At 42.1% G+C, this 25,598-nt stretch overlaps 1 protein-coding gene across 1 annotated transcript; it reads left to right on the top strand.

Moving 5' to 3' along the window:
- Positions 1 to 719: 719 nt before the first annotated feature.
- On the top strand, positions 720 to 8,890 carry LOC129752034 (uncharacterized). The gene is made up of 3 exons (XM_055747824.1): positions 720 to 777; positions 844 to 912; positions 990 to 8,890. Exon 3 carries the CDS (start codon positions 2,531 to 2,533, stop codon positions 8,888 to 8,890), a length of 6,360 nt encoding a protein of 2,119 aa, XP_055603799.1. The 5' UTR covers positions 720 to 777; positions 844 to 912; positions 990 to 2,530.
- The last annotated feature ends 16,708 nt before the right edge of the window (positions 8,891 to 25,598 follow it).

Consider the following 25,598-nt stretch of genomic DNA (forward strand, 5'->3'; position numbering starts at 1 on the left):
AAGCACAATTTTCTCGTATGTTTGGATAATATGCCGCTTCGAGGGGTCTTGCCCCTGAACTGCGGATGTGACCGGAGGGAGTGCGTTTTGCGTTTTGGGACCTCTTAGACCCGACTCGTTAAATGAGTAATTGCGCAAAGTGGAGACTCTTTACAAGTCAACACTTACTAGTGCTCAATTCGTCTATTTGTTAAAACCCTCATCTGAACGGTTCGATAACACCGGAAAGAAGGCTGACCAAAAAACAATACCTGCGGTAGCTGTAACATAGTCACATTTCGTAAAAGGAACATAAATAAATCGACGTAAAATTCTAGTTTACTTGTTTGTTTTTCATTTAGTACAGTAGTCATATAAACGCCTAAAGTTAGATAATATAAACATTTTGTTAAAAGGAAACACATAAAGCGCCCATCCATTCGAACTCGTCTCACTGAGAAGTTTACCGGATTTACTCCAGCTTCCGTATATGAATGTATAGTTATTTGTTTGTATTTGTTTGTAACTTCGTGAATCCAAGGGTGGATCGGTCATCGGGGACGATTGGAATATCAAAGGAGGGAAAGAGAAAAACTCTTTTGGATCGGGGGCAAATTAAGAGTATTGTTGTCCGAAGAATCGATGACGCCTTTCGGAGGTCATTGACTTCCGTTTCGTGTAACACAAGAAGACATGCGCGAACTGAGGAATCCGCGATCTGCGTTCTTTCACTTTGACTCCGACCGTGGTATCAGCAGCAGCGAGAGTCCTTTGACATTGTTCCGCGTTGTCTTAAATGTAAAAATGAGCGAAGTGCCCTTTAGTATTTAAGTTCTAAATGTTTTCTGTTCCTTCCGTTAATAGGCTATCACTAATTAGCTAGCTAGGTAGTGTGGGCGGTAAATTGTGTGCGAGGCAGCAAAATACAAAAAGGTATGATGTGAAAAAAACGTGTGTGTATAATGTGTGGTTAAATTTTAAAAAACGTGTTCGACGTTCTACCTATATAGCGATCACCGACCGCCGCACTTCTAGCGACGCACAAGCGGCAGCCAGGAATCCTGGCCCAGGATCTCGTCGACCGCCGGTCCCCAACGTTAATTCCGGCAGCCCGGTAGGGGTTCAAAGTTTTGGTTCCCGACTCGAATCCGAGTGGGAAAAGGAGCTGGACACGACCGTCAATTCGTCCCTCCCGGAACGTGAGCCGTCAACCAAAGCGTTCCGAAAAGGTAGTACTCTACTTTATCGACCAACGAAAGGAGTGAGTACCCATAAAAACATGCGCATGTAATTATATAAACAAATGATCATTTGCTAATAATTCAAATCCACACACGAAACGTTTCCGGACCATGATCGAAAAATGCATGGTTCCGTGATTGATTAATCTGGCCTGAAATCATTAATTTGAAAACCGCACACAGTTTGAGGGAAAGCATAAGGGAGGAACAAATCGAAAAATAGTTATGTAACCTAGGTTAAATAAAAACTACAATGTCACTCTGTACATAGTTCTCACCATTCATGTCTCGTAAATACATACAGTCCTCCCCACCAATGAGTTTATGTTAAATTAGTCGCTAGTGCTTTCCCAACATTTGTCCTTAGGTCTAAAGGGTTTTTCGTTTGTTCTATCCGTTAATTGTTGATTGATTTTTTTAGTCTGGGACAGACTGCTCGGGAAAACAGTCTCCTCACCTGGGTTGCCAGGTGCCCAGATTTGTCTGTAAAACCAAGTGTCGCGTCTCTACTAAAGCACTTTAGCTCGGGGAACTCAATGACAGTCGACATTCTGAGAAGGCGCAATTATTGGCGTAGAATAATGAGATCATCATAGCATTGCTCAAGAAAAATTGATAGTAGCCATTGCAAATTATCAACACGTTGTGTTAAGTACAAGAAGTTTGTAAATCTTATTATATTTAGGCCTGAATCGGTAATTTAATAGCTTCACTGAATGAAATATTTAATTATTTATCATTAATTTGCATAGATTGTAGTCCGCCGGTGAAACACACAGTGTGTAAATGAAATAGTGCCAATACCACAAGATCGCTAAGCGTTTAAAACCAGTTGGTATGATAGTGTTATTTGGTTAGTAGAAAAATACTTATTTGCTAAATTTCATTAGTAGATGAAAGCACAAATTGATTACCACAAACATACTTACCCGTGAAATCTGAAATCATATTGCCGTGGGGGAGAATACTTACCGTAAATACTTACCTGGAACACACCACCTGTAAGAACAACCTAGAAAGAAGAAGTAATTATACTATCACTAAATCAACTTCATTACCTTCAGATACTGCTGCTTGCAAACTAATAAGCAGCTAGAAAGAGTTGAGAAGTTGAATGAGATAAGAAGAGCAGGAAAATCAATAAACGTAAGTTATTATTAAGATTATGTAAACACAATTAGTAACACACAAATGAATTGTAATTCTAGGATTTTTTTAATACATCTACTATTAATCAAACGGAATCGTCTGCTGCCTCACTCAACGTCACAAACTCACATTAAAAAAATCGTTTAACAGTTCTAAAAACGATGAAGAAATCATCCTCCGCCCAGAATGAGAAGGCAACAATGGGAGCTGTTCCAAAACGAGGCCGAAGTCCTATGAAAACTCCAACGATGACCTGTATTGGTACGGCGTGTCGTTTTCCGGGTTCGACAACAAGTATGCTGCAGTGTAACAGATGCGGTATATGGTTTCACTTCCAATGTGTGGGTGCTTCGGACGATGCACTTTCCCGTGTGTGGATCTGCAACACTTGCTCCCTTGAACCCACAGATGTTCTACCAAAAAAAGGAACTAAGTCAAAGGGAAAAGAACTTCCGTCATCTAACTCTGGTAAGAACGCAAACAAACACTGTCCAACTTGTGGTGGTTTAGACACTGATGCAATGGTGCAATGTGACGACTGCGACCGATGGCATCATTTTAAGTGCGCGGGTGTCACAGAAGCTGTAGCTGACATCAGCTGGAGGTGCACCAGTTGTGAAAACAGTAAAATAACCCAAAAGCATGTTAGTTTTATAAGAGATATTCCTGTATTGTCAACTAAGCCTTCAATAGAAATTGATTCATTATCAAATACGGTTGTTTCCTCAGACAATTCGCGATTTTTGACCGTACCAATAACAAACATTCCCCCAAACGTTCTTACGTACACATCTATGCCCGCGAGCACGTTCGATCTTATGAATACATACCCCCCTTCTCAGTTAGTGCCAACCATGTGCAGTGCTGAATTCAACAGTGCCAATCCGTCCTACGAGTATCACACATCCAATAAATCAACTGCCATCGCCACAACCACTAACGTGTTAGTAGGCTCACGCACGACATCTGGAATCATTCCCCGAGTTTCGACAGCTACGGAAACAATCGCCTCCATGCAAGCTAACGATCATCGTAACAATCAGTTTATGGGTTCTACGGATCAACAGAATCAGAAGGCGCCGAGCTCGACTAAGTCATCAGTGAGACAACGACGGGTGTTGCTGGACCTTCAGAAGCTGCACCAAGAAGAACGGCTCATCGAGGAGGAATATAAGAAGAAGAAGGAAATATTGAATCGTCGCTTTGATCTCATGCAGGAAATAGCTAGCAACTCGTCATCTACAACATCGATAGCCGAAACTGAACCGAAGAAGAAAGTGGAGGATTGGTTGGACCGTTCAATCCCCGAATTCACCCGCGAAGCTAGAATGGAATATCGCCCACTACAGCAACAGAACCCGTGTATTCAGCAGCAGTGCAGCGAAGATGCGCAAGCAAATGAGAATACTCACAGGCACAGTGCCCCGTTGAATCAAATGATTGCTCGAATGCAGCCAAAGCCGTACGTGGTAAATACATATGCTCGTCCAAACATGGGAAAGGAAAGTTTCATTCCAGTGCAGCAATCTACCCCACAACGGACTACGGGTTTTCCACATGCAAATATCGATAATTTGAATAGTTTTTCAAATAGTCATGCATTAGCCCGCCAAGCTGCGTCCCGAGAGCTGCCAACCTTCACCGGTGTTCCCGAAGAATGGCCACTTTTTATATCTACATTCTACACTACTACATCTATGTGCGGGTACACTCAAGAAGAAAATCTATTGCGACTCCAGAAAAGCTTGCGCGGAAAAGCATTTGATGCTGTAAAATGCATGTTAATGCATCCTTCCAATGTCGAGTGCATAATGTCAACCCTCAAAATGCTTTTCGGAAGTCCCGAAGTGATAATTCACAATCTGATATCCAGAATACAGTCCACGCCACCACCCCGTGCCGATCGTCTCGAAACGGTGATTGAATTTGCGTTAGTAGTGAAAAATCTCTGCGCTACCATTGTAGCTTGTCAGATGGACGAGTATATTTACAACGTCGAACTTGTGCGGGAATTAGTGGACAAACTACCGACACAGTTTAAAGTGGATTGGGCGAGGCACAGGAGATTAATCGCTGATACCAGACTGACTTCCTTTTGCGATTGGTTGTACGAATTGGCTGAAACAATTTCGCCAATTGCTATGCTCTCGTGCCAGGACTCCAGCGCAAACAAAGTTGGAAGAAAAGTAACCGGTTTTTTAAATGCCCACTCGGAACCAGATGAAATTGATCAACCAGCCTATGCTTGGGGTAAACCTGATCGTGGACAGCCCAATACTCCTCCTAAATCCTGTAACGTTTGCAAAGGTGAATGTAATTCTCTGGAAAAGTGTAAAAGGTTTATTGAGATGAGTTATAAAGCCCGCTGGGCTGCAGTTAATGAATTTTATTTCTGTAAAAAATGTCTTGGTAAGCACCCTAGAATGCCTTGCAAATCTCAGAGAATATGTGGCACAAACGGTTGTCTTTATAAGCACCATCCACTTCTACATAATCCCGCAAAGGATACGCAGGGTTCAACTCAACAAAACCCAGAATCTTCTGTCGTTCATCGAGATTGTAACATCCATCACTACACTTCAAACCAGGCACTTTTTCGTGTGGTACCAGTCGTGTTATATGGCCCAAACAGGAAGATAAACACATTCGCGTTTCTAGATGACGGATCTTCGCTAACTTTGATGGAATCATCGCTTGCTTCGGAGCTAGGAGTGTCTGGGAAAGTCGAACCACTCTGCTTACGATGGACTGGCAATAAAACTCGACAGGAGAATTCTGAAAATATTACCATTGAAATCTCAGGTGTGAACGAGATGCATAAACGCTATCGCCTACCAGAGGTGCTCACTGTTTCAAATTTAGATCTCTTCCATCAGACTTTAGATATGGACGAAATGAGGAAACGATACAGTCACCTCAGAGGAATTCAGGTTGAATCTTATGAAGGAGTTCAACCTCGTATACTTATCGGCAGTAACAACGCAAACCTTGGTTACGTTCTGAAAGGCAGAGAAGGAAAAATGCATGAACCAGTGGCGACAAAGACACGACTTGGCTGGATCGTATATGGTGGTGCAGAATTAGGTCAACAACAGTTTTTGGGCTACCATGGAGCACATAGATGTTCATGTCAGGGTGAGCAATGTGAAGTTTTACACCAGGCCATGCAAAAATATTTCTCGATCGATGGGTTAGGTATCACAAAACCAACAACTCTTGTGGAATCTAAGGAAGATACTCGAGCACGGAGACTTCTAGAAAGCATGAAGCGTAGAAAGGATGGACGATTTGAAACTCGACTTCTTTGGAAGTATGACCATTTCCAGCTCCCAGAAAGTAAATCGCTCGCTCTTCGCCGTTATGCGTGCCTCGAAACACGCATGAATAAAGATCCAGATCTTAAGGCATCTCTCTACGATAAGGTTAAAGACTACGTTCTAAAAGGCTATATTCGCAAGCTCACCGAAGCTGAAATTGAAGAAAAGAATCCAAGGGTATGGTATCTGCCAGTTTTTCCAGTGTTCAATCCCAATAAACCCAAGAAGATACGCATCGTGTGGGACGCCGCAGCTAAGAGTCACGGAACAGCACTGAATTCACTACTCTTAACAGGACCGGATCAGAATTCCTCTCTTACTGACGTTCTGTTTAGGTTCCGTGAAAATCGGATAGCGGTTTGTGGTGACATATGCGAAATGTACCATCAAGTACTTGTAGCGGAGGAAGACCAACACTGTCAACGGTTTTTGTGGAGAGAAAATCCACACGATTCTAAGATCAGCGAATATGTCATGCAAGTGATGACATTTGGGGCATGTTGTTCGCCCAGTTGTGCACAATTCGCCAAAAATATGAACGCGAGGGAATATGCAGGACAATATCCTCGAGCAGCATCAGCAATTATAGAAAACCACTATGTAGACGATATGCTCATAGCCACAGAAACAGTGGAAGAAGCTATTTGCTTGGCAAAGGAAGTTCGGTACATACACGCTCAAGCTGGGTTCGAAATGAGGAATTGGGTATCTAATTCACCGGAAGTTTTGGAGACACTAAATGGTACGAGCGGTAACGAAAAGAATCTCAACTATGATGCAGAGTTATCCACTGAAAAAGTTCTTGGTATGTGGTGGTGCACGATATCAGATAGCTTCACTTTTAAATTGTCCCCAAAACATGAAAAAGAGCTCCTATCTGGCGAATGCGTTCCGACGAAGCGACAGGTATTACGCACGTTGATGGCCGTATTTGATCCTCTCGGGCTTCTCTCAAATCTTATGATTTACCTAAAAATTCTTCTTCAAGAAGTATGGCGCACTTCAATCGATTGGGATGAGAAAATTCCTAGCAATATTTTCAAAAATTGGCTGCAGTGGTTGGCAGTACTCCCTAAAGTGCAATCAGTAAGTGTTCCTCGTTGCTATCGCTCGAATATAAACTTGGAGGCAGACACTATCGTACAGCTACACACATTCGTCGACGCTAGCGAACTAGGCTACGCTGCGGTAGTCTACCTACGCTTCGAATACCACGGAAAGATTGAGACCTCCATTGTTGCCGCTAAAGCTCGAGTCGCACCTTTGAAGTTTCTGTCCATTCCAAGGATGGAGTTAGAAGCTGCGGTCATTGGAGCCCGACTGACAGCCTCCATTTGCAAGGCATTATCGTTAAACATCAATCAGCGTTTCTTCTGGAGCGATTCTCGTGATGTACTCTGTTGGATCAGATCTGACCATCGACGATACTCGCAGTACGTAGGGCATCGCGTGAGTGAAATCTTGGAAACTACTCGAATTGTGGAATGGAGATGGATTCCGTCTGAAGAAAACGTCGCGGATGAAGGCACCAAGTGGCAAAAACCTCCCGAGCTAACCAACGACTGCCGTTGGTTTAATGGACCGGAATTCTTACACCAAAATGAAGCAATGTGGCCAGTAGAACGAAACTTTCAGCAACCAACAACGGAGGAACTCAGAAAAAGCGTATACTGTCACGAACATATCTCTTTACCAAAAATACTGTTTGATTCCTCACGCTTTGGGAGTTGGAACCACCTTCGGAGAACTTCAGCAATGTTTAACAGATTTATACAGAACATAAAAAATGGGATTAACGCGACAGCACCGTTATTCGGACCGCTATCAGGGTCTGAGATACAGCAAGGCGAAATACGTATGTTTCGACAAGCACAGCAAGAACACTTTGCGATGGAGATAAAAATTCTCTCCTGCAAAGATCTTACCCAAAAAGGCCTTCCAACTACAAGTAATCTTTTCGAATTCTGGCCTTTTCTAGACAGCGAAGGTGTTCTAAGAGCAAAGACGCGCATTGGAGCTTGTGATGTTGCTAGTATGGATACCAAGAACCCGATAATCCTACCAAAGGATAGTCACATATCATGGCTTATAGTTCAGCACTATCACGTACGCTTCTATCACCGTAACCATCGTACAGTGCTAAACGAACTTAAACAACGCTTCAGGATCATCCCGAAACTAGCAAGCCTTTACAAGAAAGTACAATCAGCTTGCCAGGTATGCAAGAACATGCGAGCAGCGCCTCATCCTCCTCCGATGAGTGATCTTCCCGTGTCGAGAGTTTCAGCATTTACCAGACCATTTTCGTATGTAGGCGTCGATTATTTTGGACCACTGAACGTCACCGTGAAGCGCAGCACCGAAAAACGTTGGGGGGTACTAATAACGTGTCTCACAGTTAGGGCTATTCATATTGAAATCGCACACTCATTATCGGCACAATCGTGTATAATGGCACTGAGAAATTTCATGGGAAGAAGAGGCATTCCAATACAAATTGTAAGCGACCGTGGTACGAATATGATCGGCGCAAGCAAAGAACTTTTATTGGCTTTAAAAGAATTGAATCAAGACATGATAATACAGGAAATCTCTAGTCCAGATACAACTTGGACATTCATTCCACCGGCATCTCCACATATGGGCGGTTCTTGGGAACGCATGATTCAAACTGTTAAACGAAATTTGAATCAAATAAGTCCACGACACCAACCAACTGATGAAGTATTGCGTAATCTATTGAACGAAGTAGAAAACGTGGTAAATTCCAGGCCTTTGACTCATCTTGAAATGGAAGATCCCGAGTCACCAGTCCTGACACCAAACCATTTCCTACTAGGTTCATCGAACGGTTTAAAACCAGCAACGTTGTTTGATGATAGCAGCAAAGCTCTTAACAATACGTGGCGAACATGCCAAGTGGAAGCAAACATCTTCTGGAAGCGTTGGGTGAGAGATTACCTGCCGGAGATTACAAGACGATCCAAATGGCTAACGCCGGTGAAGTCTATCGAAATCGATGACATAGTAGTTGTTGTCGATCCGAATCTACCAAGAAACTGCTGGCCTTTAGGAAGAGTGATATCTGTAATTCAGGGTAAAGATAAACAAGTGAGAGCTGCAATCATTCAAACAGCGACTGGAATATACGAACGACCAGCTGTTAAACTCGCCGTGCTAGATGTTAGACGCGGAATTAAGTAAACCACTAGTTGCTGTATTGCGGGGGAGTAAGCCACTAGTTGGCGTACTGCGGGGGAGTGTCGCGTCTCTACTAAAGCACTTTAGCTCGGGGAACTCAATGACAGTCGACATTCTGAGAAGGCGCAATTATTGGCGTAGAATAATGAGATCATCATAGCATTGCTCAAGAAAAATTGATAGTAGCCATTGCAAATTATCAACACGTTGTGTTAAGTACAAGAAGTTTGTAAATCTTATTATATTTAGGCCTGAATCGGTAATTTAATAGCTTCACTGAATGAAATATTTAATTATTTATCATTAATTTGCATAGATTGTAGTCCGCCGGTGAAACACACAGTGTGTAAATGAAATAGTGCCAATACCACAAGATCGCTAAGCGTTTAAAACCAGTTGGTATGATAGTGTTATTTGGTTAGTAGAAAAATACTTATTTGCTAAATTTCATTAGTAGATGAAAGCACAAATTGATTACCACAAACATACTTACCCGTGAAATCTGAAATCATATTGCCGTGGGGGAGAATACTTACCGTAAATACTTACCTGGAACACACCACCTGTAAGAACAACCTAGAAAGAAGAAGTAATTATACTATCACTAAATCAACTTCATTACCTTCAGATACTGCTGCTTGCAAACTAATAAGCAGCTAGAAAGAGTTGAGAAGTTGAATGAGATAAGAAGAGCAGGAAAATCAATAAACGTAAGTTATTATTAAGATTATGTAAACACAATTAGTAACACACAAATGAATTGTAATTCTAGGATTTTTTTAATACATCTACTATTAATCAAACGGAATCGTCTGCTGCCTCACTCAACGTCACAAACTCACACCAAGACTTTTGACCCTTCGTCCAGATATTGGTCAGACACAGATTTTGCCCAGATTTTTTATCAGAGTGCCCAGATTTTACAGACTTTTGAAATTGAGTGATGAAATCAGTATTCATGTATCGGATTTGATCCTGAAGTGCCAGATTAGACTGAAAATCTCGCTTGTATTCATGGGTATTCTACCAATCATTCATAAACATTTTTTTTTGGCATGGTAACTGGTAGGAAACAGTGTTAGTTATGTAGTTCTCAACTCGAAAATAACCCGAATACCCAGCCCCCCCCCCCCTCCCACCTCACACGCATCGAAAAACTTCTTGTTCAGTATCAAATTTGTGATCTTCCTTGTGCACAGACACACACAGACTTTTTTTCAAAATTGCCCAGATTTTTTATCCTCAACACCTGGCATCCCTGCTCCTCACTGTTGCTCCTATCACGTGTTTGGTGAAATTTGAATGGCCGCTTTTCGACCTATGATGAGAAGCGCAGTTGAGCGTTTTTGAAACGGATAGAACGACGATATTTTGAATTTGTCTTTCGAGAAAACTTCCTGCGTGTTCTGGTCTAACCGATCGATTCGTATCCACTTTAGGATCTTAATAAGAAAACCCGCCCTGGGGTCGGGATTCTCGCCGGGCAATCTCAACACGACGAGTGGTCCTCTATAGAGGTGGCGCTTAAGCCACTCGTTTCATGACGCGAAAACCGATCAGTGAGACGAATTACACTGCTACACTGCTACACTGCTACACTGCTGCGCCCTAAACGTGTTAAAAGGCTGTTTTCAGACCAAAAAAGGTTCATGATTGGGAAATAGTACAATCTCGTCGAATAATTAAAAAAGAAACAGTTCTTGATCTTGTTAAGCTTATTTATTGATCTACCATTGCTTATTAAAATTCAATTTCTCCGTTGACTATCTAGATTTGTACAGTAATTAATCACTTTGTTTACTATAGTTGTTCCGTTCAGTCCCTATAAAACATTGGTGCTAAGTTTGTTATTCGTTACTTATTAAATTATTTCTTTAATTATTTGTTGCTCCTTATTCCATTATTTATTTATTAGTTTATAGATTTTTGTTTACCTAGTTTAATATTTAGTCGTAAATTTCTTTTTTTCTTCATAATCCGTACTTTATTTCGTCATTTTTGACTTTAATAGAAAACAATCCTTGCGGAAAGGACATCTACATTATATTTGGGTTACAAATTTCAAGTTTCCTTATAAAAAAAAAAGACTTGAACTAAATTAATTAAAAGTTATTTACATAATAATAATATAAACATGGCTGCTAGATTTCCAAATGCGGATCATTTAACAAACGAGGAAGTACAATACGAGCTTAAATTACGCGGGAAAACGAAAGAAGCCGGAAGTGATTTGAAATCTCAACATAGACTGCTTAGATTGCTGTTTAAACAGGATGGTCAGGAAGGGAATAGGTATGAACCGCCGTTCACATTCGAACAAGAGATCGACATCGTTCAAAGTCGGGTTTATCCTCTTTTAGATTCACTGAAAAAGAGAGCGGATGCTCGGATTGCGTCTAGATTGTGGCATTATTACCACAGAATAGGTCGCACGAAACCCGGAGACGATAAGGGAAAAATGCTTAAAAGGGAGATTTTGGAAGAGATGGAAGTAGTATTACTGGGACCAACTGGTGAAGCATCAAATACACTATTAGATCAAAGCGAGCATGAGGAGGGAACGGGGTTGAGTGAGCCTGGGGAGGGCGCAGAAAATTTGGAACGCAAAACCGGCACAAAACCGCGGAGTCAAATTCAACCGCCTGAGAGTAAACCATCATATCAGGACCTAGAACGTCGCGTGATAGAACTCGAATCTTTAGTTCAACGGCTTAGTTCAAATGGGAATGGTCAGAATACGATCACCAGGGAATCTCTAGTACAGTCAAGAGTTCGATCAAAAATTTCCGACGGTTCGGACACAGAGCAGACGGTTAAAGAGGTCAGGAGAATACAAGTACACCCCACCCCCAAATTTCAAGAAGCAGATGTAGATACAGATCCGGATGATCCTAGGTTGCCCAGAAACAGAAGTTTACATCAGAGATTCACAAATTCTAGTCGTTATAGTGAGGATGATTACCCTACGAGTCTCGAAGGCGAGAGACGTTTTCAGAGAGGCTCCCGGCACGCTAGGAGGATTGAACATTGGAAGGTTTCATTTTCCGGAGATAACAGAACATTGCCGGTTGAAGACTTCCTATTCAAACTGAAAAAGATAGCTAGTAGAGAGGGGATTCCGAAAAGTGAATTACTGAAAGACATCCATTTGGTCCTCGAAGGAAAAGCTTCGGACTGGTTTTTCACCTACATCGATAGTTTTCAGAATTGGTATCAGTTTGAGGAGAAATTACGGTATAGATTCGGTAATCCAAACCAAGACAAGGGGATCAGGTTAAAAATGCACGAAAGAAAACAACAGCGAGGGGAATCATTTATGGCTTTCCTGACAGACATCGACCGTCTGAGTAATATGCTCAGCGTACCAATGTCTAGAAGGCAAAAGTTCGAAATAGTGTGGGATAACATGTGCCAACACTACCGATCTAAGATTTCAATCATAAAGGTACAGAACTTGGATCACTTAATCGAACTGAATCATGGAATCGATTCTGAGGATCCAGTACTGCAAAGTTCTACTGAGCCTCGAAACTCAAGGCCTGTTTACAATGTGGAATATGGCCATTCGGATTATTCGGATCATTCTGATAGCGATGGGAGACAGATCGATGCAGTTGAAGCAAGGCAGGGAGATCGATACCCAAGAACCGTTCGTAATAAACCGGACGGCAATCAAAATCAGGAATCATACAGGCCAAGATCTAACGAACAAATCCAGTCTCCAGAACAGGGCATTTGTTGGAACTGTAGAAGAAAGGGCCACAATTGGCGAAAATGTAACGAGCCAAGAATCATTTTTTGCTTCGGTTGCGGTGAAATAGGTCGGACAATCAGAAGCTGCGAAAAATGTCCTTCGAGGGAACGTAGACCATTCAGAATGGAGAGGGGAAACCGAGAAAGGAATGCATAAAGGGGAACCTCAGCATTCCAAACTTTGAGAAGGTTCCCAAAACACCCCAAAATTTCGATCCCATTAATCAACTACACACTATCAAAATAAAATCTCGCAAATGTCCCTACTTGAACGTTAAAATTTTCGACACTGAAATAACAGCCTTGCTCGATTCAGGAGCGGGGATAAGTGTTATTAATAACTTAGACATAGCAGAGCGTTACGGATTACAACTTCAACCTACAAGGTTAAAAGTTTGCACAGCGGACAAAACGGAGTATAAGTGTCTTGGGTATTTAAATATACCGTATACCTACAAAAACTTGACTAAAGTTGTGCAAACTGTAGTTGTACCCGAGATCGCCAAACCGATCCTTGGATGTAATTTCTGGAGAAGCTTCGGTATAAAACCCATGGCTGATTTAGGATACGGACCGGAACAGATAGGTGAGTTCAGTGAAGCGGAAGAGGACATCACTTTCACCTTAGAACCCATCGGAGAGCTACCAAGAATAGCTACTTCCGGACCAGATCCATCGTTGGACGTACCGACAAATGATATTCCGGAAAGAACGCCAGTACCAACAGAAGAAAACATAGAAATTGAACATGATCTCAATGCTGAAGATCGTCAAAAACTATTAGAGGTAATTTCAATATTCGATTTTACGAGCTCGGAAAAATTGGGAAGAACGAATGTCATTGAACATGACATTGTCTTGAAAGAGGGAGCTAAGCCCAAAAACCAACCTGTATATCGATGCGCACCGAATTTGCAAAGGGAAATAGAAGCGGAAATCGAACGATTTAAGTCCATGAACGTAATAGAGGAATGCTACAGTGAGTGGACGAATCCACTAGTCCCCGTAAGGAAAGCTAACGGGAAGATCAGAGTCTGTTTAGACTCTAGGAGGTTAAATAGTATGACGGTGAAGGATGCGTACCCAATGCGAAATATGTTAGAGATATTTCAGCGATTGGAAAGCGCAAAATATTTTTCAATTATAGATTTAAAGGACGCGTACTTCCAGATTCCTCTCAAGAAGGAATGTAGGAATTTGACAGCGTTTAGAACCTCCAGAGGCTTGTTTAGATTCACGGTTTGTCCTTTTGGGGTTACAGGGGCTAGTTTTAGCATGAATCGACTAATGGATCGCGTGATAGGATTCGATTTGATACCTTTCGTTTTTGTCTATCTGGACGATATCGTTATCGCTTCCAAAACTATCCAAGAACACTTCCGCTTAATTAAAATTGTGGCAGAAAGGCTTAAAACGGCTAATTTAACGATTTCACTTGAGAAGTCAAGATTTTGCAGAAAACAAATAAAATATCTCGGCTATCTTCTGAACGAGAGGGGCATAGCTATTGATAGCTCCAGAATTTCTGCAATTCTCGATTACGCCAGGCCAAAGAGTGTGAAGGATATCCGCAGGTTATTGGGTCTTGCTGGATTCTACCAGCGATTCATTAAAAATTACAGCCGGATCACAGTACCAATTACAGATCTGTTAAAGAAAGCTAAAGGTAGATTCCAGTGGACAGAAGAAGCAGAGGCTGCATTCACTGAATTGAAGTCAGCATTGACAGCAGCACCAATCTTAGCTAATCCTGATTTCTCGAAACAATTCACTATTGAATCGGATGCATCCGACACAGCAGTAGGAGCAGCGCTAGTACAAGAGACCGACGGGGTAACGCGGGTAGTAGCATACTTCAGTAAAAAGTTAAGCCGGACACAGCGAGCCTACTCGAGTGTGGAGAAAGAGTGCTTGGGTGTACTCCTCGCAATCGAAAACTTTCGACATTATGTCGAAGGCTCGAAATTCAAAGTGGTTACGGATGCTCGCAGCCTCCTCTGGCTGTTTACAATTGGAGCTGAGTCTGGCAATTCCAAGTTATTGCGCTGGGCATTAAAAATTCAGTCTTATGACATTCAGTTAGAATACAGAAAAGGAGCAAATAACATTACGGCGGATTGTCTGTCTCGCTCGATCGACTTACTCGATACATACGCGGACGACGATTATGAAGAGGAAGTCCAAAAAATACTCAGCAATCCCTCAGATTTTCCAGACTTGAGAGTTACGGACGGGAAAATATATAAATTTTCAAAACCGCAAAGTCGACACGAAGATCCACGATTCAGGTGGAAAATGTTACCACCAGAAAAAGAACGGGAGGCTATTATCAAATCCGAACACGACGTAGCGCATTTAGGACAGGAAAAGACCCTGCAGAACCTTAAACGCAGATACTGCTGGCCGGGAATGGCAAAGCAAGTAAGAACATTTTGTCGTAAATGCATCAAATGCCAGACTTCGAAAGCAGGAAATGTAAATGCGGTACCACCTATGGGAGAGCAGAAGACATTCGTGGAGTATCCTTGGCAGTTTGTCACACTCGACTACGTTGGCCCACTGCCGGTCTCAGGGAAAGCTAGACACACTTGTCTTTTAGTGGCCACAGATGTTTTCAGCAAATTTGTCCTAATCCAACCGTTTAGAGAAGCGAAATCCAATTCATTGGTAGAGTTCGTAAAAAATATGATTTTCCAACTGTTTGGTGTACCGGAAGTCATTCTAACTGATAACGGGACTCAGTTTACTTCCAAAATCTTTCGGGAGTTACTGGCCTCTTACAACGTTAATCATTGGCTCACACCTTCATACCACCCTCAGGTGAATAATACAGAAAGGGTGAACCGGGTAGTTACAACCGCGATAAGGGCAACTATCAAAACTCACAAAAATTGGGGCGATAACTTGCAAACAATCGCATGTGCGATTCGCAATGCTATCCACGAATCTACAAAATACTCGCCTTATTTCATAGTTTTTGGACGAGAAATGGTATCCGATGGACGAGAATATCAACGCATGAGAGAACTGCCACCTTCGAGTAAAATTCCGGACAGTCCGCCACAAGAAACCGCACGCGATAAATTGTACGAAGAGATCCGGCAAAATCTCTCCAAAGCATACGAACGACATCGGAAATCATACAACCTGCGTTCAAACCCTGGCTGCTCAACTTACGTACCTGGAGAGACAGTGATGAAAAGGACGTTCGAGCTTTCAGACAAAGCAAAAGGATTCTGTGCCAAACTCGCACCAAAATATGAACTGGCCATAGTTCGGAAAAATCTAGGACAACACTGCTATGAGCTTGAAGACCTAACGGGTAAAAGACTCGGCGTCTTTTTTGGAAACCATCTCAAAAAGGCGCATTTACCAAAAACGACAGAATTTTAGACCTAAAGCTACGAAAATCTCAGATCGACCATTTAAAAAAAAACACCATAGAGGGAAAAACAAGATCGCAAAAGTAGGAACCAACTAATCATGTTACCTATCTATCGTACCAGATTCAATCAAAAATTTTTGGGAATGGTTTTGAAGTTAGTCCTAGGGGAAGCAGAACAGTAATTTGGAAAAAAACCTAGTGGCACATGTGTTGAATTCAAAACAGTAGTAGTAGGCTGCACGAAGAATGGAGGAGCTTGGCTATGACCTGGCAAGAGTTAATGCATAGCATGAATACTAAGCGAGCCAATAAGCGTTGATTCCCTTTCCCTAAGTAAGGAGGTCTACGAGAGAAAGAAGGAGCATGTACACTTAACTTTTTTTGAATTCCTCTACTGCCAACCTAATACTATCTTGCAACTCTATCCACCCTCACATCGATTATAGTTAAACGAATGATGCACAAATAAAACAGCTATGCATCTTCAGAATGTAGGGGCTGAAGTAACAACTGACATACGACCAGACAAAAAACCGAAAAGGGTAAAATTTATCCCGAAACGGGCATGAGAAATCAATCCCTTCAACTGTACATAATTTGTAAATAGTTAGTAATAGTGATTAATTATAATTTCGCGCCTAAATTCTTAAAATTAGCCATTCGGCAGTATTCATCTTAAATTAATATTAGTAGGTAGTTAGTAGTACAGTAATCTTCTTACGGTTTTCCTATTTGTACGATCCCATCGATGTTATTTTTCCTGTAGCTGTTTTACATGTTTGAGTGGCAATCATTTCACCAGTAGGTAATCCTTGTAGGGTGTTTTCTTTTAGCCATAATCCACATTGATTGCTTCCAGGGCAGGACGACTGTCACTCCTTAACATAACCGATAGCAGCTCAAAATCCTTCGGAAGAATCACAACACTCATCACAGGGCCCAGTGGTGCGAATCGTCGTTTTTGGCGGCCGAATCCTGTCCATAGTGTCCTGACTGCGTGGTGCTGTTCTTTCCCACAAAATTTCAATTTTTCGGGCACGAAATCCATCGGGGTTTGCCTTCATCAGGAATCGTTTTTTTTTGCAGAGTGGTTGGTGTAAAAACCTGCTGTACTCTGGCCTACATTCGTTTCCTAATGTTGGGTTGAATCTCCGTTTTGATTTTTCAAAGGTTCGTTTCCGCTTCCGAAATCAGGTAAACTGAAAGTACGAAATGTTAATTCAATAGGAGATTAAATTTCACGATTTACATACCTGTGTTCCGACACCATACTGGTACTCAAGTTAAAATCGGTTCCATCCGGGGAATTCCAGGTATTTTTTTGAGGAAATAAGCGATTTGAGTTCATATATGTTGTACTCAAAATACGTCACCATGGTTGTTTTCCATTCCATGTATAGCTTATCCATCGCTAGAGCCAAAACCAATCGTATTCATCCTGCAAAAAAAAAGGAGAGAATACGCCATCTAAAAGGCGTCCCAAATAAACAAAACATCTACAACGCAATTGAAAAAATACTTCCTTCCGCATAACCCGCACCAGCAATCGACCCGGAATCAGCAACAACACCAAAAGAACCATCGTAAAGTTTCAGTTGACGAAAAAATCCGGCTACAACACAGTTGAACTTCCGTTAGATCCACAATTTTCACCGCAACACATTTCACTTTGACAATTCGTTTGTTTTGATCGATCCAGTGTTGGCAGTTTTGAGTGTTTGTTCAACGGCGGTGAGGAACGCGTGCCTCATCGGCCAAAGTATGAAAGTCGGCTGATTTTGTTACCTTGAATGAATGAGTATGTTAGGGTGTGTGTATTTCTCTTAATATTTCGAAAGAAATAATTATTGTAGAAGCACATTTTGTTAAATGTTTATTCTTAATCGTTTTCGGATTGTCCAATCTGGAGTAGATGGAATAACATGAAACAGTAATTGGCGAAGAGCGAATATGATCGAATTTCGGATAAATTACTTCTGGAGTGATCATAATTCAGGATTCAGGGTTTATAAATGTAGAAATTGGCCAAATCGGATATTCGGGTTCAGAGTAATCTGGAGTTGATTGTGGTTATGATCTACATAGAATTTTTGGACTGTAAGATGTCTAGCAAATGAAAAAAATCGAAAACTGTTATTTTTTACTGTTTTCATCTTCCTAGAAGCGAAGCCTATTCTAGAAGAAAAGAGTAAGTGTCAGTGTGAAAGTAATTTGAATGTTCGTGTTATACTGCCAACCAGTGTCACTGTCGTAAAGCCATATCAAAATAATAGCCAAACATAAAAATAGCCCAAAAACTAATGTAGAAGTACCTACGAAAATTTGTTTGAATTTTTTAAATTCAAACAAATTTTCGTAACTCTAGGGTAGGATTATGTAACATAGTCACATTTCGTAAAAGGAACATAAATAAATCGACGTAAAATTCTAGTTTACTTGTTTGTTTTTCATTTAGTACAGTAGTCATATAAACGCCTAAAGTTAGATAATATAAACATTTTGTTAAAAGGAAACACATAAAGCGCCCATCCATTCGAACTCGTCTCACTGAGAAGTTTACCGGATTTACTCCAGCTTCCGTATATGAATGTATAGTTATTTGTTTGTATTTGTTTGTAACTTCGTGAATCCAAGGGTGGATCGGTCATCGGGGACGATTGGAATATCAAAGGAGGGAAAGAGAAAAACTCTTTTGGATCGGGGGCAAATTAAGAGTATTGTTGTCCGAAGAATCGATGACGCCTTTCGGAGGTCATTGACTTCCGTTTCGTGTAACACAAGAAGACATGCGCGAACTGAGGAATCCGCGATCTGCGTTCTTTCACTTTGACCCCGACCGTGGTATCAGCAGCAGCGAGAGTCCTTTGACATTGTTCCGCGTTGTCTTAAATGTAAAAATGAGCGAAGTGCCCTTTAGTATTTAAGTTCTAAATGTTTTCTGTTCCTTCCGTTAATAGGCTATCACTAATTAGCTAGCTAGGTAGTGTGGGCGGTAAATTGTGTGCGAGGCAGCAAAATACAAAAAGGTATGATGTGAAAAAAACGTGTGTGTATAATGTGTGGTTAAATTTTAAAAAACGTGTTCGACGTTCTACCTATATAGCGATCACCGACCGCCGCACTTCTAGCGACGCACAAGCGGCAGCCAGGAATCCTGGCCCAGGATCTCGTCGACCGCCGGTCCCCAACGTTAATTCCGGCAGCCCGGTAGGGGTTCAAAGTTTTGGTTCCCGACTCGAATCCGAGTGGGAAAAGGAGCTGGACACGACCGTCAATTCGTCCCTCCCGGAACGTGAGCCGTCAACCAAAGCGTTCCGAAAAGGTAGTACTCTACTTTATCGACCAACGAAAGGAGTGAGTACCCATAAAAACATGCGCATGTAATTATATAAACAAATGATCATTTGCTAATAATTCAAATCCACACACGAAACGTTTCCGGACCATGATCGAAAAATGCATGGTTCCGTGATTGATTAATCTGGCCTGAAATCATTAATTTGAAAACCGCACACAGTTTGAGGGAAAGCATAAGGGAGGAACAAATCGAAAAATAGTTATGTAACCTAGGTTAAATAAAAACTACAATGTCACTCTGTACATAGTTCTCACCATTCATGTCTCGTAAATACATACAGTCCTCCCCACCAATGAGTTTATGTTAAATTAGTCGCTAGTGCTTTCCCAACATTTGTCCTTAGGTCTAAAGGGTTTTTCGTTTGTTCTATCCGTTAATTGTTGATTGATTTTTTTAGTCTGGGACAGACTGCTCGGGAAAACAGTCTCCTCACTGTTGCTCCTATCACGTGTTTGGTGAAATTTGAATGGCCGCTTTTCGACCTATGATGAGAAGCGCAGTTGAGCGTTTTTGAAACGGATAGAACGACGATATTTTGAATTTGTCTTTCGAGAAAACTTCCTGCGTGTTCTGGTCTAACCGATCGATTCGTATCCACTTTAGGATCTTAATAAGAAAACCCGCCCTGGGGTCGGGATTCTCGCCGGGCAATCTCAACACGACGAGTGGTCCTCTATAGAGGTGGCGCTTAAGCCACTCGTTTCATGACGCGAAAACCGATCAGTGAGACGAATTACACTGCTACAAAGTCACGCATTATATAGCTTACAAACCTACGCTACAGGAAACCACCGACTCAAACGAAGGAAATCTGTTCTCGAAAGCGACCCTACACAATTCTCTTTCCTTTCCTCAAGTAAAGTAAAATCAAACTCCAACAAGTCAACGAACACTAGAGGTGTCGGAAAAATCTGGGTTTTCCACGTGACTCGGGGGTCTACTGCCCTGACTCACGTGTGCGACCAGAGAAAGTGTCGTCGTTTTGTGGCTCTTAACCTCCTGGATCAGATTCGCAAAGCAAGTAGTTCAACACGATAAGACGTCGGATCTTAACTCGTTAGAAAAGAGGTTGTGCATCGAGTCGTGTTGAAATTAGTTTGTACTGACGAGTGGATTCGAAACGATTATTGCCTAGGAGCGTACTAGCACGAATCCCCCTTATTGAAGCATAGTACGCAAAACAGTTCGAGGTGGGAACATATGTCAGTGGCCCCAGGTGGAGAAACGCGGTGGCTCGCCGTGCCTTGGAATGCAATCCATAAACTTGATTTACCACCTGGGTGATCAACTTATAAAAAAACGTCGTTTTCCCAGTAAGAGGCAGAGTGTTGACAAGATTAGAAGACCAGATGGCTTCATATATTGAAGTCTGAAGTCTAGAAACGAAGATTCCGACCTAGAACTGAGAACAAGTCGTCGGACTGAGAAGATCATCGAGACAAAAAAACATGAAGGTTCTCGGCCAGACCGAAATTAAAACGTTGCGTCCAGAATTATTCTTCAGGCCGAAGTTTCATGCCAAACTAATTTATAAACAACAAATTTATAAACATCAATTCAGACCTGAAAAATCAGACCCTTCAGCCATCGGGCCAAGTACCTAGTTCTACTCGATGAGAAGTTTGCCAGCCCTTTGGAATGAAATGTTTATCAGATAGAAAATGTTCAAAGAGTTTTGCATGCCAACGAAATCATGAGAACAAAGAAATCATCACGCTGAGAAGGTCGTCAGGTGGAGGACGTAGGTAGGGGTAACGACTTCGTAAGAATATCAGCCACCTGATTTTGAGTCTCGATATACAACAGCTTCACCTTCTTCTCAGCAACAGCATCTCGGATGAAATGGAATTTAACATCTATATGTTTGGCTCGTTTTGTCTCCTCCTTTTGGTCATTGCAATCGCACCCTGGTTGTCCTCGAAGACGGGAATCGAAAACAAATTTGCGGTTTCCTGCAAATCCGACATCAGGCCAGCTATCCAAATGATCTCGCTTACCGATGCACTTATGGCGGCTATATATTAAGCTTCGGTTGAGGACGTGGCCACGCAACGCTGCTTCTTTGACGACCAGGCAGCCGTACACAGACTTGTATCAGGAATCCAGTCACACATTTTCGATCGCATTCGTCACTGGCATAATCTGCATCAACGTAGGTTCGTACCAAAACTTCTTGCGGGTTCCTCTTATAGGCCAGCTTGAGATTCTTGGTCGCCTTAAAGTACAGTAATACTCGGTTAGCATGCTTCTCCTGCAGCATCATGGAATCGTGCCAAATAGTCAACCACGTAGCACAAGTCTGGTCTTGATCTCAACATCAGGAACATCAGACTACCTACCAACTCTCGGAAGGGATGGTCGCAGGGTTCAGCACACTTCTTCAGTTGTAACTTCGCTAACAGGATGACACTCACTCAATCCAAATCGAGCAAGAATCTTCTGGATTAGAGTCTCTTGAGACAAATAAACAACATCTGCTTCGCATTCAATCTTGATGCCCAGGAAGTAGTGCAGCTCATTCAAGTCCGTCATTTCACATTCCACTTTCAGCATGGCCTTGATTTGCTGAATTCTTCCAACGTCCCTCGCAGCTACCAGCAGATCGTCGACATAGATCACACTGTAGACCCCGTGCTTGCCTTCTCCCCGGATGTACACACAGTAGCCATGCTGCGACCGTTCGAAACCGTTTCGAATCAGGACCTTATTGAAACGCTCGTTCTAGCAACGTGGTCATTGTTTTAAACCGTAAATTGATTTCTTCAATCGACACATCACACCATCGGGCTGGCCTTCTAGGAATCCGTTAACTTTAACGAATTTCTTGTTGCGTAACGATTTGGTTGCTAATGCCGACTCTTCTGGAACGCTTACGTGGTTTTCCCGACCAGTCCTCTTCTGCTCTTCAGCCAGATCAATTTTCAGCTGGTCCTCGGGTAAATTTTTCCATTGCGGTTATCACCACATAGTAGAACGGTGGCAACGAAATAAACAACTGGCTCACCGTATCCAACTCCGAAAAGGTCGCTGCAGCATCCTTCAGCTTACGGACCAACACGTCAAACCGCCGGAAGTGGTCCATTGGCGCCATTCCCTCCTCCATCTTGAGTAGAGACAACGACCGACGAATATTATTCTGAGCCGAAAATTCCTTCTTGGAGAACGTGTTCGCCAAGGATTCCCACTTCGCCTTTGCCGTGTCCTTGTCCCGGACATACTCCAGATGACTGTCCGCGATGTACGCCACCAACAAAACCATTCGCCTCCGTAAGAGCTCTCTTCACGCAATTTGCCGACATCTACGTATCGACTCGGCATCTCCAGACGTTCGTAGCCTACACCAGCGAATAGGACAATACCGTCTTTCTTCGCGTTAGCCATCTTCAACTGCTTCGAAATTTTTCAAAATTTGCAGAAAACTAAGCCCAAAACCTCTTAATAAAAGGCGTGTTTAATTCTATAATGGTTCATTTATTACTAATAAAGAGTTGTTGGTTGTCACGTGGTTAATAAAGGTAACAGCATAAAACAAGATTGCTACGATAAATCAGTTATTAAACACAACTGTTACTTCGATTTCTTCAACAAGAAGATTGTCGATCGTTGATTCCAAAAAATTGCGCTGCTTGGGTGTTTTCTCATTTGAAGACTTATTTCAAAATTGACGATTGCAAGCAAGAACTTTAAAACATCTTGCGGTTGAAGATGTCGATGTTGTATTACTCAATAAATTTTTGCAACGACTTTTTTCTTTAGAGGTTAGAATAAGCGTGATCAAATTTTCAAGATGGTTACTCCATAGCCATGGAGGCAAATCTGATGGAGAGCATTTATCATGGCGTTGCTTCAACCAAGTCGTATGCGAGCAAATGAGCCTTCCGGTATCCAAACGTTGTAGTAGGTACAATCGGCCTCTGCTATATACGATGGTTCCAGGACCCGCTCGGTTGGGTTTCATCGGTGAACCTCTGCGTAGACCAGGTCAACTGCTGCAAGCTCCCGATTGATGGCGTATCATGAATGATCGTCCTGATCGTTTTGCTTCGAGTTTACTTTAGTTGGGTTTAGAATCTGCGGTTTGACTCACTGCCAGTCGGATTGGCGTTCGTTCGTTGGATCTGCAATCTGCCGCTTCTGATTTGCGATTAGTTCGATGAACTGAATAAACATACCTCGAAAAGCAATCGTTGATACCTTCGTCTCTGCGATTCACTCATCTTCTTAATAGAGCTCTGTTCGTTTATAGCATGTCTTCGATGCCATCTGTTGCATTCTAGTGCTTGCCTATCACATCTACGTTGATGGGGTGTTTGGGTTCTAAAGGTTGCACCGTTTCACTTTTTACTGAACCACTAGCATTTCCTCGATATTTAACGTTACCGTGACGGATCTTAATAAACTTGAACAGTAACTTTCGTGTTCTCTCGCTTATCGCTTTGCCTTGAATCCTATCGAACTAGAGTATTGAGTATGGAAATCGAGGAGGCATTCATCTCTAAAGCAGCAACGAAGCTCAAGAATTCCTTTTCTACAGGCCCGGACGGGATACCACCTGTTTTTTTTTTTTAAGTTTCAGTGTTTTGCTGACTCCATTTTTCAAGCTTCGCTTGATAGAGCTACCTTCCCTTTACTATGGTAGGAAGCTTACATGTTCCCGGCAAATAAAAAAAAGAAGATAGGAAAGATATCAACAACTACCGTGGAATCTCTGCCTTATGTGCATTGCATTGAATTGGTGATCTTGAATCCTTTTTCACATTCTGCAAAAATTACATCTCCAATGATCAGCATGGATTCATACCCAAACGCTTTACGACAAGTAACTTGCTAAAGTTCACTTCTTTTGTGCAATGAATTGTTCGAAGGGGTAACACCTTTCCAGGCAGTTCTCTGCCTCCTCCGGTGTGCCCCAAGGCAGCCATCTAAGACCGATCATTTTCCTAATTTATTTCAACGACGTGTTGTCAATTCTCGACGGCCACGAACTTTTCTATGCTGATGACCTAACTAAAACTGTTTTACACCATAAACGATCACGACGACATCAATTTCCTGCAATGTTAGTTCAACCTCTTCGCTGATTGGTGACATTAACTGCCTGCCATTAAACCGCAGCAAATGTGCAGTCATCAACTTTCCTCGTAGGCGGAAGCCTTTAATTGCGGAGTACTTCCTCGGAGACGAACCCATCGCACGTGTGAACCACGTTAGCGATCTTTGCGTAATTCTAGATCAGTGTCTGGAATTCAAGGCACACACCAACTACGTGATTGACAAAGCATTCAGAAGTCTCGGTTTCATTTTAAGAATGGCGAAGAACTCCAAGGACGTGTGATACCTGAAAAGCCTATACTGCAGCATTGCTCGCTCCATCCTTGAATACGCATCAGCAGTCTGGTGACCCTTCTACCGGGATGAATCATCCAATCCGGATGAAAATCCCCGAAAAAAAATGGTGACCCTACTACCAGAACGGTGTCGATCGACTCGAGGCTATCTAATGGCGATTCTTGCGATAAGCCCTTAGGCCCTTAGGCACCTGAACTGGCAAGACCCTGTTCACTTGCAAAGCTATGAAAATCTATGCCGTCTTATAGATATTGATGGCCCGCAGACATGCAACACGTCCTTCATTACGGAGCCAACAGCGCCCTCATCAGTGCAAAGAAATCTTTCAACTGTTTCTCGGAGCATTTTGACTTCGACGTTTCCAGTGATGTTTTCCGAAGAAAAGTGATAAGGGCTTTGAGAACCCCATAGTTAGAGTTAAATGTTTTGTTTTTTAAATTTTAATTTTAAGAAATCATTTGTACTTATATGTAATCCGTTGATCAGAAATAAATAACAAATAACAAATAGAGAGTGTGTTGTGGATACACGCCAAACGATCTGCTTAAGTATTTGAACTCAGGAGGTCCAGCCTAGACTCACAAAGTTCTTACCTATTTTCTGAGGGTCGAAAGATGAACTATGCGAGTGTGAAACTATGCCAAGCTACAGGTGCCTTGTAGTCCTCAAGCGTCGAGATCGATCAAGATTTGAAGACCCGATATCGTAGGTATGAGGCGGCATTAGGCATATGTATTCTACGAGTACGATCGGTATGATTTATTCTCTCTAGGATAAACAATGTAATATTTCCAGTAGCCCTGAGTACTACAGTAAAACCAACGATAAAGGGAAAAGTTCGGATAAATTATTCGCAATCCAACATG

Source organism: Uranotaenia lowii, chromosome 3, assembly GCF_029784155.1.
Source record: "Uranotaenia lowii strain MFRU-FL chromosome 3, ASM2978415v1, whole genome shotgun sequence".
NCBI classification, from domain to species: Eukaryota; Metazoa; Arthropoda; class Insecta; order Diptera; family Culicidae; genus Uranotaenia; species Uranotaenia lowii.